General features: G+C 42.4%; 1 protein-coding gene across 5 annotated transcripts in view; it reads left to right on the top strand.

The window, feature by feature from the left end:
* PPP6R3 (protein phosphatase 6 regulatory subunit 3) overlaps positions 1 to 15,154 on the top strand; it is a 138,605-nt gene that overhangs the window by 35,391 nt on the left and 88,060 nt on the right. For all 5 annotated transcript variants that reach the window (XM_067540469.1, XM_067540468.1, XM_067540467.1 and 2 more), the window contains exons 4-6: positions 7,326 to 7,454; positions 9,808 to 10,040; positions 11,748 to 11,934. In XM_067540469.1, the coding sequence (XP_067396570.1) occupies positions 7,443 to 7,454; positions 9,808 to 10,040; positions 11,748 to 11,934 (432 nt within the window). In that variant the 5' untranslated portion in view covers positions 7,326 to 7,442. The remainder of the gene's footprint in view (positions 1 to 7,325; positions 7,455 to 9,807; positions 10,041 to 11,747; positions 11,935 to 15,154) is intronic.

The following is a 15,154-nucleotide window of genomic DNA, read 5'->3' as shown; positions in this document are numbered from 1 at the left end:
CTTAGTTGTTGTACAGTTTTCTTCCCCTTTGTTTTTCTGTAATATAGTTAGTAAAGTTCTGATAGTCCTGTTAGGGACACTTGTCTGGGAGTGGGGCATGCCCCATTACCTGCACTTCAGACTGTGTTCTACCTGCTACAAGTTCTTCCCACTTAATGACCTACACAATAGCTGTTAAAGTGCATGGGGGAAATGCACAGGAAGGACAAGTGCAAAATTTGCAATGGATTTAGGCCAAGAAAGAATGCTAGAGATATCTGTCTGAAAGCCCTGCTCATGGAGGTGGCCCTGAGACTGGCCTTGGAACCTCCCTGTTCCGACTTGTTGCTGAGCATGTCCACTTTGGTGCAGAGCGTACCATTGGCACCAGGATCCTCTCAATACCACTCCTCTTCTGTCACCAAAGTAGTGGCAGAAGCAGCAGTACTCTGATAGAGGACATTTCCTCACACCTAAGAAGAACAAGAAAGAGGGTTCGGGCGCAGGACCCTTGTTGGGCCATCCACCCTTGTTGGGATGGCAAGAACTGGCTTCTCCACCCAGAGCACCAAGTCCAATGAGGGAGCAACCCCCAACTATGGGGAGCGGAAGGGGCCCCTCCAGTTAGTGGTGCCGTCGACACAGGAGGTGTTTCAAGCGGCCAGGGAACTGATGGCCCTGCCACTACTTCCCACCCCTAGGCATCCTCCAGCACTGGAATCTGGGAAAATGCTGGTATTGATTGGGGCCTCTGCAATGGATGCATCGCTCCCCTGAAACCCAATGCCATTCCATATCACCTCGGCCCCGGTCACCAGCACAGAGGAGGTCACCACTGTCATGGCACCGGTCCCAGAGTCACTTTCGCTCCCCCACACCAAGAAGCTCATCTTCAGCAGAGTGACACTGATCCCAGTCTCCCTGGTACTGATCCTCATCTGCCCAGCACAGGTGCCCAGTGGTGCGGCACTGAGCACGGGACTCCCGGCACTAGTCCTCAATAATTCCATACTGTCAGTGCTCGCCGGAACCCTGCTGATCGTGGGATTCCTGGCACCGGTCCCGTTCCCTGCAGCACCACTCTCTCGACCACATTGTAGCCAGGTGGAGGCACTGTCAGCTCCTCTTTGGTATCCAGGAGAAGAATACCCCTCCTCAGACACAGAAAGGGAGTCTGAAACAACCAGTGCTGACCTTCAAAGGTGCAAGGGTTTGGTGCAGGCACTTCAACATCGAGTTGACCTCCGAGACAATCGCCTGTCCAGTGGCCATACATGGGGAATGCCCTTAGCACCCAGGCCCTACTCCTATTAGTCATCAGGAAAACACTTTGTGGTACCGACGACCCCGGAAGAGGGTCAAGATTCAGAGTCAGATCCAAGCACCGAACCCCAAGATTGGGCAGCCACATCAGCCCCCTGCAGGAGGAGGAGATGCCACTCCCCTGGCACTGCCGTCATCCTCATTGTCCCCGGACGAGGCAGTCACCAGAACGGGACTCTCAATCCCATTGGACAACTTTTGAGCACACCAGGAGCTCCTCAAGAGAGTGGCTGCCAACTTAGGTTTAGAGGCAAAGGAACTCAAGGAATCTGCAGACAACCTCTTTAATATGCTGGCAGCTGCGGCCCTGGCCCGGCTCGTGCTACCAGTGCATAAAGGTGCTCAAGGTGGTTAAGACCCTGTGGCAAACACCATCTTCCCTACCACCAACATTGAAGAAGAGGGCTGAAAAGAAACATTATTCCCTGGCGAGGGGATTCGAGTATCTCTTTCACACCACCTTCAGGATTCTTAGTGGTGGCTGTTGCAAACAAGCGAGACACATAGTGTCAAGCAAGCTTGACACCAAAAAGTAAAAGACTCTAAAAAGCTGGATCTGTTTCGAAGGAAGATTTATTCCACAGCCAGTCTTCAATTTAGAATTGCTAACCAGCAGTTAGAGCTGGGAAAGTACAATTATAATATCTGGGACTCTCTGGCAAAATGTAGAGACCTGTTGCCACATGAGCATGCAGAGGACTTTGCCACAATCTTGGAGGAAGGCAAGGCAGTGGCTAGAGCTGCCTTGCAGGCAGTGCAGGATGCGGCATGTTCAGCAGCAAGATCAATGGCCTCTGCAGTGTCCATGTGCAGACATTCATGGCTGCAGTTGTCAGAGTTGTCCCAGGAAGAGCAATGATTTATTCAGGACCTTCCCTTTGAGGACAATGCACTCTTCCTGGACCAGACTGACATTAAGCTCCATTGTCTGAAAGATTCTAGAGTTACCCTGTGTTCACTGGGCCTTTACACACCACTGGCCTCGAAGGCAATTTCATTCTCCATAGCAGCAGCTTAGATTCCAGGGTCCTCCAGGCTTCAGCTCCTACAGAAGAAAGGATAAGGACCGAGGCATTAAACAGTGTTGCCCTGCCCCAGCCTCCTCCACTTCTCATCCAGGCCCCTTGTGACACCCAAGTGGCCAACGTCAGCCATTTTGAGGGTGTGCCCAATGATGGCATTCCAGTCTCATCCCAAGATCCACCCTTCCTGTTATTCCTGAACTGCCTCTCACCTTTCCTTCCTGCATGGGCCCATGTTACGCTGGACTGTTGTGTCCTCAACATCATGTTGACTGGCTACCCCTGCTGTTTTCCTCCTCCCCTCCCCATCACCCTCCTTCCCCATCGCTCTTCAGGGACCTGTCTCGTGAGCAACTTCTTGTTCAGGAAGTGGAAACCCTTCTGAGGATGAGGGTCTTAAAGGAGGTTCCTCTGGACATGACAGGAAAAGGTTTTTATTCCTGTTACTTCCTCATCCCCAAGGCAAGGGGGGAGGCTCAGACATCTTAGACATGCTCCCTTCAACAAATATCTCAAGAGGCTGAAGTGTCGTATGGTCTTCATAGCCTCTGTTATCCTATCCTTGGATCCATAAGACAGGTATGCTGCCCTTGACTTAAAAGATGCACATTTCCACATCTCAGTTTTCCTCGGCCACAGGAGATTCCGCCGTTTTCTGATGGGCCATTCTCATAAGTTTTCAGCACTGCCCTTTGGCCTTTCCTCCACGCCAAGGGCTTCACAAAGTGTATGACTGTGATTGCTGCTCACCTGAGAGGCAAGAGAGGGCAGCATCTATTCTTACCTGGAAATCTGGCTAATCAAGGGCAAGTTGCAGTCTCAGGTCTGGCATAGCCTCAATCTAGTAAGAACTGCCTGTCGGCACCTGGGTCTAATGGTAAACTAACAAATCGATGCTATCACCAATTCTATCTCAGAGTTTTTCAGAGCAGTCCTTGACTCCACCCCAGCCACAGCTTTCCTCCCGGAGCCTTTGTTCCGAAGCATGTTGGACCTCATCAGACACATCCAAGCTTTTCCCTTCACAATGGCCCATACTTGCCTCAAGATAGTGGGGCATATGGTAGCCTGCACGTATGTGGTACGCCACGCACGCCTAAGGCTCAGGCCTCTATAGTTGTGGCTGGCCTCGTATGCTCCGAGCAGACATAGCTGGGACTGTATGGTCACAGTACCTTTGCACATCTTGTCATTCCTGAACTCGTGGTCAAACCCACAATTAGTAATGTAGGGCATGCCCTTCAAAGGATTGGTCCTCTTGGTGACCCTGGTGTCTGACGCCTTGGACCTAGGATAGGCTCTGCACACATCAACAGTCTCAGTACATAAGGGATCTGGTCACAGGAATACCGTGACCTCCACATAAACATCAGGGAGCTCAAGGCAATATGTCTAGTTTGCCAAGTGTTCTTCCCCTATGTGACAGGCAGAGTAGTCCAGGTTCTAATGGACAATACCACAGCAATGTTCTATATCAACAGACAGAGCAGAGCCCGCTCTTTGGCCCTGTGTCAAGAGGCTCTGCGCTTGTGGAACTTTGCTGTGCAAAATGATGTCCATATCATGGCTTCTCATCTCCCAGGAATGCTCTAGCAGACTACCTCCGCAGGTCCTTATCTTGCCATGAGTGGTCACTCCACCCAGAGATAGTCAGCATGATCTTCTGAAGATGGGGGGGTCTCCCCAAGTGGACTCTTCACATCCAAGTTGAAAAAGCGCCATCAGTTCTGCTCGATCCACGGACTCGGCAAGGGTTCATTGTCCAATGCCTTCCTCCTCTCATGGACAGGAGCTCTCATGTACGCCTTTCCACCAATACTACTGATCCACAAGGTCCTGTTAAAGATCAAGCAAGACAAGGCAAAGGTGATCCTGATAGTTCCGGGGGGGGGGGGCTGGAACTGGGATGGAAGCAACATGTAACATGCCAAACCAATGCTGGTGTGGCCACACAGGAATTATCATGTTGGCCCAACCTCCTTTTCCAGAACCATGGCTAGCTCCTCGACTTAGTGTCCTTACGCCTGATGGCGTGGAGGCTGAATGGCTGAACGCAGACGAGCAGGCATGTTTGCGCCGGGTCCAGCAAGTTCTAATGGGGAGCAGAAAGCCCTCCACTGCAGCAACATACTTGGCCAACTGGAAATCTTCTCCTGCTGGGCATCAAGCCAGGGAATCTCACTTCTTCAGGCCTAGCTCAATCTATACTAGACTACTTTTTGCATCTTAAACTTCATGGTCTAGCTATCTCATCACTGAAGGTTCATCTGGCAACCATCTTGGCTTTTCATCCCCCGATCCAAGGGAAATCAGTTTTTTTTCTGTTGTGTGACAGTTAGATTCTCTAAAGGTCTAGAGAGACTTTACCATGAAGTTTGGGATCTATTACCTCCTTGGGATCTGAACCTAGTTCTATTAAGGCTCATGGGCTCTCCCTTCGAACCTTTAGCTACCTGCCCTTTACTGCTTCTCTCCAGGAAGGTAGCCTTCTTAGTAACAATCACCTCAGCACGAAGGGTCTCTGAGATTAGAGCACTTACTTCAGAGCCATCATATACAGCACTTATAAGAACAAGGTCCAGCTGCAACCCCATCCTGCCTTCTTCCCAAGGTGGTGTCTCAGTTTCACAATAACCAGGACATATTCCTCCCAGTGTTCTTTCCATAACTGCATAGATCTAAAGAGGAGCATAGATGCCACATTCTTGACGTTAATGGGCCTTGGTCTTCTACATTGAAAGAACAAAATCCTTCTGCAGGTCCGCACAGCTCATTGTTGCAGTGGTGGAAAGGATGAAAGGCCTACTGGTTTCCTCCCAAGGGATCTCCTGATGGGTAATGTCCTGCATCAGATTATGAGCAGACAAACATACCTCCACTTTAGATCATCACAGCCCACTCCACCAGAGTGCACACTTCTTCAGTGTACTTTCTCTAGTACAAGTATTAATCCAAGACATCTGTAAAGCTGCTACCTAGTCCTCAGTCCGTACCTTTGTGTCCCATTACGTCGTCATACAGCAGGTGCAGGATGACGCCAGCTTCGGCAGAGCAGTGCTGCAAGTGGCACATCTGTGAACGCTGAGCCCACCTCCAGGGATGCTGCTTGAGTTATCTAGAATGGAATCGTTATGAGCAAGCATTCGAAGATGATGGTTATTGACCATAACTGTTGTTCTTTGAGATGTGTTGCTCATGTCCATTCCATGATTTGCCCTCTGTCCCCGCCATCTGTGTTGGCAGCAAGAAGAAACTGAGGGAACGCAGGGCCGGTGGTGCCTCATATACCAGCACGTGAGCATGGGGCTCCAGAGGGCACCAAAGCTGGCCCTACGGGTGCTGCTAAGGGAAAAAAATTCTGGTAGCCATGCATATGGGCGTGCATACACCTAGAATGGAATGGACATGAGCAACACGTCTTGAAGAACAACAGTTATGAAAGGTCAGTAACCGTCTTATCTTTTTGGCAAGATGCTTTGCAAAACATGAAAGGAGCCATTTTTGTCTTATGATCCTCAGCTTATTCAAAACTTCTGTTACAAACGAGAGTGTTCTGAATCTTTCTGAACATTTGCCATTGAAGATATTTTTTATTTCTTAGAGGATCAAAATCAGCCAACTGTGGAAAGGCTTTCATCTAACACTAATAACTCTGCACATGTGCCACGTTTGGACTCAAATCCTGGTCCTATAGCTTCAAAATGTGGGTGTCTATCTCTTGAAGTGAAGGAAAATCTTTGGCCCTTATGTCCTTTCTAAGCTGCTACCACCCAATGGAACGCAACCATAGTTACCAGTCTTGCTCCAACTGAAGACACTAACAAACGCTCATTGACCTCACTTGAAGCAAGACAGAGCCCCAAACCACTCTCAGTAAAAATTATTAACTTTGCTTGATTGCAATACATTTTCTTCACTATAATAGGCATGTGAATTTCCAAGGAGACTGCTGTGTGAAATGTTTGAAGGGATGATTGCTTTGCTAAAGGGAAGCAAATAAACATGAGCAAGTTAAAATTTCAAACCAACATAACTTCTTAATGATCTGTAATTCAAATAGTGACATTTTCTTCAGTTTTTAGGTACTCTCTCTCTTCCTTTCAGAGTAAATTGGGCAATTTCCTGGCTAAACTGTTTTTGGAAGATAAGTTGGTTAAAACCTTAACTAGAAGAGAAGCCGTAGCTTCTCCAAACATTTGATCCCAATTCATTTGGGATTATGAACTATTTTTTCCCTGATTTGGTTTCTTTTTAAAGAAGTGAGTTAAGAGGACTTCATTACTACACACAGTACACGTTTATGGTGATACACAGGCCTCTTATTGGGCTTGTGTAGTCCGTCTGAAAAGAGACAGCAAACAAAGCTAACTAGTGAAATGTTATAGGTGACATTAAATCATGTACGGAGAGCCATTTTGCCAGCTATTGACTTTGTTGGTATTCTTTTTTTAACAAATCCTTCTCAGTTCTAAGAGTGATTCTTATAAAGTTATCCTGAAGCAGTTGCTCCTGTTGATGCTTACTCCTGAGCATGCTTCGTAATTAGTCTCAATTTTGCCCCTTGAGTTGAAAGAAACACACATTTTCAGAACGTCATTTCAATACCAAAACCAGACCCTGAGAGCAGCTTTAAGTTCAAATCAGACTTTAGAGATAGTTGAAAATCTAAAGAGCAATGCATAATGAATGGCTGTTTCTGGGCTGTGGACATATTGGGCCTTATTCTGCTCCTATTGAGGTCAATGGGAGGATTGTGTAACCATATATGAAAGTTCCCCTTTAAAGAATAGAAATATTTAGGGGAGGGGATAGAGGAGAAGTAGTAGTAGTAGTGGTGGACTTGTCACATGTCTGTTTTCAAAGTTGCTGTTTCATTCTCATTTGGAACTGTTCTGACTTAGGTGACTGCCAATCAAACTTTTAAGGAAGTTCTCTTCTCTTCAGAGTTCCTGGATTCCCCCTTTGGCATATTTTACGGTGTTTATTTTTCCTTATTCCAAGGGACCTGGGCTCCTGTTGGAAAGTGATGGAATAATCTCTGCTCGGCACCTGCCATGTTGAGGGAGCACCCCCTAATACAGCTTGCCTGGGAGACAGTTTGTGAAATAACGCAGTAACATGTTTGCAGTAGTATGCCTTTTCTCTTATTTTCCATTGTTAAATTTCTTTTGAATGAAATTATTGAAAGAGGTTTTGAAAGGAGACTTGAATGAGTGTCTCTTCCTCAGTCAATGCAGAGGGATTTATATCTGGAATTCTTAACACGAATAGCTGCTACTTGCAAAGTTCTAATTGTGTTAATTGCTGGGGGGTATGGGTAGGAAATTGATCCTATGCTGTGGGACTGAAATATATCTTTGCTGTTGGGTCGACAATATACCTGTTTATTTCCCCATAGTAAATGGGTGCGGAGCTGTAACAACAAATAAGCCAATGTTTTTTAAAGCAACTCTATAATAAACTTAAATCAAATTACAAGCTAACACATCTATTGTAAATAAAATAAAATGTATGGATTCTGAAACTCTTGTAAACTTACTACTTTAACTGGTAGGTAAGATTGTTTTTCTGTTTACTTGATTCTTAATGTCTTGTCAGTACTTGCTTTTTTAATTCTTGCATGGCATCTCAGATGATTCAAAATGTTATATGTTGAATTAAAACTTTATGCCTTTCCCAGATTAGTTTCAGCAACTCCAGTACTTTTTTAAATCAGTAAACTAAGTTTAATTTTTTGATGGATGCTGTAAACATAAACTTAAGATTAATATGTGGTGTTCTAAGATGTATCTGCATGTTTATACTGAAAAATCATATTGTACTGGCTACATATATTTAAAATTGGCATGGTGTACACAAACAACCTTATTGTAATGTAATTAGTAGTAACACCACCCAATGATCCTTTAATGCTAGATGTTGTGGAAACATATTTGACTTGATACATAGATGGAGATGCTGAACTATGACACTTCATTGTGTCAGTTAGACTTGATCTATGTGCTAAATCCTTACCGTTTTTCCAGAAATTATTATATATGCAGATTTTAATTGCAAGTAAATTATTGATTGCATTCTAGGTATTATGGAGAAACTGTTTAATTTAAAATGAATTTTTGTAGGCTGTATTAGGAGTGTATCAGACAAATGCATAATATACAGTTTGGGTTTGTTGCCTGTGAACTCTAAAAACTGATTTGAATACTAAAAAGTACAGCTCACAGGATAGTTTTGCTAAATTATACATGCCTCTGTATATCCCTTCATCTCTCAGAAAAGCTAGTACTGTTGCCACTAATATACTGCAGTAGAGAAAATTTGGTGCTAAGGCCTCTAATTGTAAAGGTGCACACATTATAAGATTTTAACGTTTCATAACTGTTCTCTGTAGACTGAATGTTATTTAAAACCATGCTATTACAAAGTCAACTTGGCCAGAAAAAACCCTTTTTTTTTAATGACCAGTTTATTGCTTTAATATCCCCTTGAGTCCACTTCCATCTTATGTGAGTGAAAAAGGATTTCATTTAAGACCGTACAATGTCTTACGGAAACAACTCCGTATCATCTTATGGAAATAGCTCAGTAGTAGTTTTAAATCCTACCGTCATAACTTGTTGGGGATAGAGAGTGCTTGTGGTGGTTTACTAAGAATATATGCGTGAAAGCAGGATTTTTTTTATCCAGTCCAACTGAAGTTGTAATTCCTTCTTTGTTATCACAATTGCCTTAACAGCATTTGTGTGCAAGTTCACCTAAGGCAAGAGTATGATGAGCCTGAAGGTACTCAGGGGAGGATTTGTGCAATAAGCCTGAGTTCTGGCTGGAGCTCTTATGAAAAATTCTGACAACACGAATTCCTTCTATAGCCTCCCAGAGAGCATACATGTGTGCCAAAGTAGTTCAGTTTTAGGCATTGTTGGGGGAAGCTCCTGGTACCTTTCTCTATCCAAAAAAGAGCCCCGTCAGCTGTATGAATCTGATCCTTATTGAAGATTGTGATTTGAAGTGGGGCATAAGCAGTAAGACCAAATGAACAAACTCCTGTTTTTATACAAATACCCCTAGCAATAGAGTGCAAGAGAAATAAGAAAAATTAGGAACTGAATTAACTTTTTCTTTCACACAGGATTAACGTGTCTTGTCCTTATAGAATGTTCAAATTCTGAGTTTAGCTAACTTTTTTGACAAGTTAAAACATTGGCTTATCATTCGCACACCTGAATTACGATAAAATTCCCCAGCTATATTCCATGAAGTCTCTGATTTGTAGCTCTGCTGATAATCTTTCAGCAAATGATAATGTGTGTCTTATTCAAGCTTTAGTGGTATCTTTGTTATGCGTACAGGTTCCTTTTGGGTTTAAAGACTATGAAATGGATATAATGGAGTTCATGGTTTTCTGTTGGGGAGAACTACAAGTTATTAACTATTAAAATAAATTAGTAATTAACATTCTGCCTATGCTTTTCTCTGTGTCCAGACCAGCATGTTTTGGAAATTTGATCTCCACTCGTCATCCCACATAGACACACTTCTGGAAAGAGAAGATGTAACGCTGAAAGAATTGATGGATGAGGAGGATGTTTTGCAGGAGTGCAAAGCTCAGAATCGCAAACTTATAGAGTTTCTTTTGAAATCAGAATGTCTGGAAGACTTAGTTTCATTTATTATAGAAGAACCACCTCAAGACATGGATGAAAAGATCAGATACAAGTAGGAAAACACTACTTATCTGTGAAAGTGGGGAGGGGTGGAGAGAAGAGAAAACAAACATTGGATACAGATGAATGAATATTTAAGTTCTATAGGCCAACCTGTAGTGGCATTGGTATGCACTTAAAGATTAACTGTCTTCTGCTTTATAGTAAGCCTTACGTTTTCAGGGTGTGTTTTGCTACTTAACATCATGACTCCCATTAATGCTTGTGTTTAGTATGGTTTAAAATCTCCCCACTCCTTCCCCCTTCATTGAAAACTCCCCCTACATTGATTGGTGCCTAAAAGAGTGCATTGAAGTGTCTCAAGTGACTTATCTAGAAAATCTTACTCCTTTTTATATCGTTAAAAATAGAGTGATACTAATAGCTTTTGTGGGAAATATAATGCCCAATTGAATACTTGTACCCATGTCATTAATGGCTAGTAAAGATCATTGGGGAAGAATGGTAGAGATTGTTACCTGTCTAAGGGGATGTGCTTAATATGTAATTATACATCTCCAGCGTGGAGATGGTATGATCGTTGGATCAAACTGCAGATTTGGCCAAGAATTCTTTATATGTCCTTGTGACAGCTATCCAAGCACTTCTCTCATCTTGCTTGAGCTATTTCAATGCACTCTACATGGAGCTGCAGCTGAAGATCACTTGAAAACTAAGTTAGTGTATAATGTGGCTGCCATCTTAATAAGCAGTATTTCAGGCAAAGAGTATGTTACACCAGACCTCCATAGTTTGCTCTGACTTCCAGTTAAGTTTTGGGTAGAGTTTAAAGACTGTTTAACTAAAGCCATAAATGGTTGAGTAATTGAGATACTGTCCCGCAGCCTTTACTATATGCTATTTGTGTATTTGAAATAAGTGCATATGCTAACTGCTTGTTGGTTGGTTTGTTTTTTGTAAAGCACTTAAAGGCATTTTTAAAAGAAATGAACTGAAGTGAATAAATGCACAGGGCTGTGGGTCTGCATACCTTTGCTGCTAAAATGCTGGAAAATTTTCTTGCCATATAGCTACCCAATGTAAAGTGGATAAAGCCTTATTTTGTTTGCATATACATATTGTGTGTGTGTGTTGTACTTTAGATTAAAGCTCTCCAAAAACTTTTCCAATAAGTCTGTTTCTAACTTGTCATGAAGCAATCCTAGTCCAATCTGTAGGTTTTGTGAGAGATGCTGCTGCCTGAATTAGGGAGACTTAACAAACACATAAAAACATAATGTTAGAAATATTATGGATCCAGAAATCATCATGCTGACTTTGTGGTCTTCATCTGAACTCTGGGAATAAAACAAAGTATCAGGACTATCTGATTTTTACTTGCTGGCACTTGAATCGCTCCCTACCCTTTTTTCGAAGAGAAAATGGGAAAAAGTTTCTGAAGTGGGGAGGTTAGTGCTCAGACAGGAGGGATAACCAGTAGACACTAAACTTTAAAAGCCCACCCCATACTGAACTTGTCTTATCTGTACTGTTGCAGTATAGTGGGAGACTGGAGTACCTTAGTCTCAGAATGAAAGCATGAAACCTTTTTACAGATTAGTACCTTTATATTTAGTAACTTACATAAGTCTATATAAATCAGCAGCCTTACTGCTTTCCAGATCTGTCCAGCAAGCCCACCAGATTGCTTCATTTTGATTCCATATTTTACTGTGAATTGTTTTATAAGCATGAGTGATAGAAGGTGTCCCTTTTCCAGGTATCCAAACATATCTTGTGAGCTTCTTACATCCGATGTCTCGCAGATCAATGATAGACTGGGAGAAGAAGAGACCTTACTTATGAAACTGTACAGCTTCCTATTAAATGAATCTCCTCTGAACCCTTTATTGGCCAGTTTCTTCAGCAAGGTGCTAAGTATTCTTATCAGCAGGAAACCAGAACAGGTAAATATTTACAAGCTATTCAGTTTATAGGAAATGCTCCAATAGGTGTAATCTTCAGCTGTGCTCCTCTGTAGGGCTCTCATTTTTAAAGGCGGTAGCTGAATCAAGGAACTAGATTCATGTTTTCCATGTCAACTGAAAGTTTTCTAGTAGAGATAAACACTTTATGAATATTAACAAAATCTGGGTAATTCAAATTGACTTATCTTGTCCTAACTTTGTTTTTCAGAACATTTGTCTGATCAGAAATGTGCTACTAAGGGGAAGTATTTTCTCTTCCGCCCACTTCTGAACTGACAGCTTGCTGTCACCATCCCTTAGTTGAACAGGTTTAATAGTGGTGGTTTGTTTTTTTTAAAGGCCAGAAGACTACCATGATCAGCTAGTCTGTCCTCTGTTGAAGAAGCCCTGCTCCTTTCTAAATCTCTTATAGTGCAACTTTTACAAAATACTTGAAAATAACATCTTCAGTTTCACAGTTCAATAAGATTACTCTTCTGCATATAGAAATCCATCCTCTCCCAATATAGGTAATGCTGTTGGCACTGCTAGAAATCACCCATTCTGTATCTTGTGCTTACTGACCTGATGATAGCAGCAGCGTATCACTAGTAGTCTGTTTAGACCTATTCACAGGCCACAGATAGTGCCTACTTAAATTTCAGCATGGTTCTGATAAAACTGCAGCCAACTGTTTGCAGAGTCTACACAGCAATTTTCATTGTACAGTGGTGCATTAAGAGCCAGGGCCTGTCCATGCTTACCACACGAGTTATTCTTGTATAAGTAGATTTTGGGTAGCTTTTCTATATTGCCTTAGCTGCTGCTGCCTGGAATAGAATTGTTTTTGTAGTCTCTTCCCTCCTCCTCCTCCTTCCCCCTTTCCCCCCCAAGGTGTGATGTGCTTTTTATTATCCTTCCAAAAAAATACCCTGGAAAATAAACTGGCTGGATAACCATATTGTACAAAATTCTGGATGGCCCCAATTAAGCAGTAAATCCTGTTAGATGGAGCCTTAATTGGCTATAGTTTTGTTCTAATTACAGTAAAGTGTTGAATCAGGTTACAGTAAGGTTATCCTCAATGTAAATAATTATTTTTAGTAGTGTGGTTAGTACTTTAAGTTTAAACCTTCAGATGGTCCATGACTCCAGCATGTTCCATGCTAAGTGTTATGGCCTACACTAGATAATGGAACCGTATTATTTAAAAAAAAAACAAAAAAAAAAAACACCCTGTAAGGTTCTACTTTGTAGACTAGATGCATCTTTTAAACTGCTTCTGTCTGGGCAAAATTTGGGGGTGTAATTCGCCATCAAAGTACAGCTTGACTGGTGGAAGCTGTAATGTGTAGACAGGGATCAGGGTTTTCCTACCATGTCATCTAATCTTAATGCCTGAGCTTCATCTGCACTACAGTTTCCCTGCTATTACCAGTGGAGTTGGAGCAGTGATGAATTATGAAATTCAATTTTTGCCTGTGTAGATGCAGCCACAGTGTAGCTTTCTGACCTGTTTTTTTCAGCATGGATGTTTGTGGTTCCAATAGTACGTTAAAGTCAGGAGTGGTGGCGGAGAAGGAAGAGAATTGCTGCAGAAAATGTGAGGGCTGCAGTACCATCTTACAGCTCACTATTGCTATCCCCATTTGTTTAGCTTATGATTGCCTTGCAGAGGTAAGATGGGCATGACAGCTCTTATTGGGGCCTCCCTTCTTACTCATCCCCTTCTGCCCTCCATTTTTCTAAAAAAGCTCTTTGCACGAAGAGATGTGTGTGCAAACAAGAACTTGGCCTAAAGAGGAGCAGACCACAGAACTGTAAATGGTCCCAGCTGCTGGGATCCTCTACCTCTAACTCCATAAATATCATAGGGAAGCTACCGTATATGTTTATCAAGAACAAGCGTCCTCTTTTGGAGCCTCTTGTGGTACCAGGACAATATCCTGTTCGATGAGGGTTCTGTCCTTCTTCCCCTTGTGGCTCAGTATTGTCCATCATCATCTCTCCCCCTCCCCCACCCCGCCCCCAAAACACATGCCACATCTACCTAGGAAAACTTGCTCTTTCCTGAAACACTTCAAGAACAGTTTGGGTAAAACTGTCTGATTAACTGTTGGCCTTCTGGGTGAAGCAGCATCTTCCTTTTAAAAACTAAAAAACAGCCTATTGAAAAATCTATGTGGGTTTCCACAACTGTTATAAAAATTTTGCTGTAGCTAGTAGAACCATATCTTGTGAAGCAATTTTCAAGAACTTAAGTTCTGGGAAAGGGCAAATTTTGGGACTTAGCTGAAGTAAGTGCCTAACAAATTGAGTGGTTTCTATGATGCTGATCTAATGGATTGGATTTCAATAGCTAGATAGCATGCATATCTGGTTACCTGTTAACAGATGTGAATTAGTGTCTGTTACAATGTACTCTCAGAGTGTAGTTCTGTTCATGCTGCTTCCCTTAATATTTTAAATGCTATGTTGCTTGCTTTAACTTTATGAATTGCTTTAGAAACCTTTCTTAGCATAATGGATTCCATAATCTAACAGCCATGTTCACTTAATTTGTGTGTTTCCACTGTGTGCGCACCAAGTGAGAGTTCATGGTATTTGTCTCTTATTCAAATGATTGCTCTAGGCAGAGTCTAAAGAAATCTACTTATTTGACTCAGCATCACCAAAAAATATCTTTGGCTCAGATTTCTACTTGAATACCCAGTATCACTATAAGGCAGAGGATCTTAAAATACTCATTAAACGGACCAGGGTAAACTTAAATTTGGTATACATAACTTCTCAGATTTTTTAGCTAAGCCAAAGAAAAATAGGAATGTTTCCATGCTTAGTTCCAATGAAAAGTTTTTAAATCTCCTGCAGTATTTAAAATCCTATTACTGTAGCACTAAGAATCTGAAAGTGGAATAGGTTTGATTTTCATTGTCCAAGCTAAGTGAAATTGCAACAAGTAAATAGACTAAACAAAAAAAGGAGAAATTGGGTATTAATAACACAAGTAATGATCTGTTTGCTGCGCTTTAAACTGTTCTTATTCAGCTTAAAAGGACAATGTTCTAAAGTCTGCCTAGCTTTGCATTGCCTACTCTAGATAGCTGAGGATTTTGTTCAGAAATCTCTTCTCCTGCCTTCACCACCCTCAAAACTTATGAAACAGAACATTTTAAAATACTAATCTGCTAGGGAAAATAAAAAGTTCTTGCAGCAAAAT

The sequence above is a fragment of the Emydura macquarii genome, unplaced genomic scaffold (assembly GCF_026122565.2).
Source record: "Emydura macquarii macquarii isolate MOO-44397 ecotype Brisbane River unplaced genomic scaffold, CSIRO-AGI_Emac_v2 contig_587, whole genome shotgun sequence".
In the NCBI taxonomy this organism is placed as follows: domain Eukaryota; kingdom Metazoa; phylum Chordata; order Testudines; family Chelidae; genus Emydura; species Emydura macquarii.
This window is presented reverse-complemented; position numbering and strand designations above follow the sequence as displayed.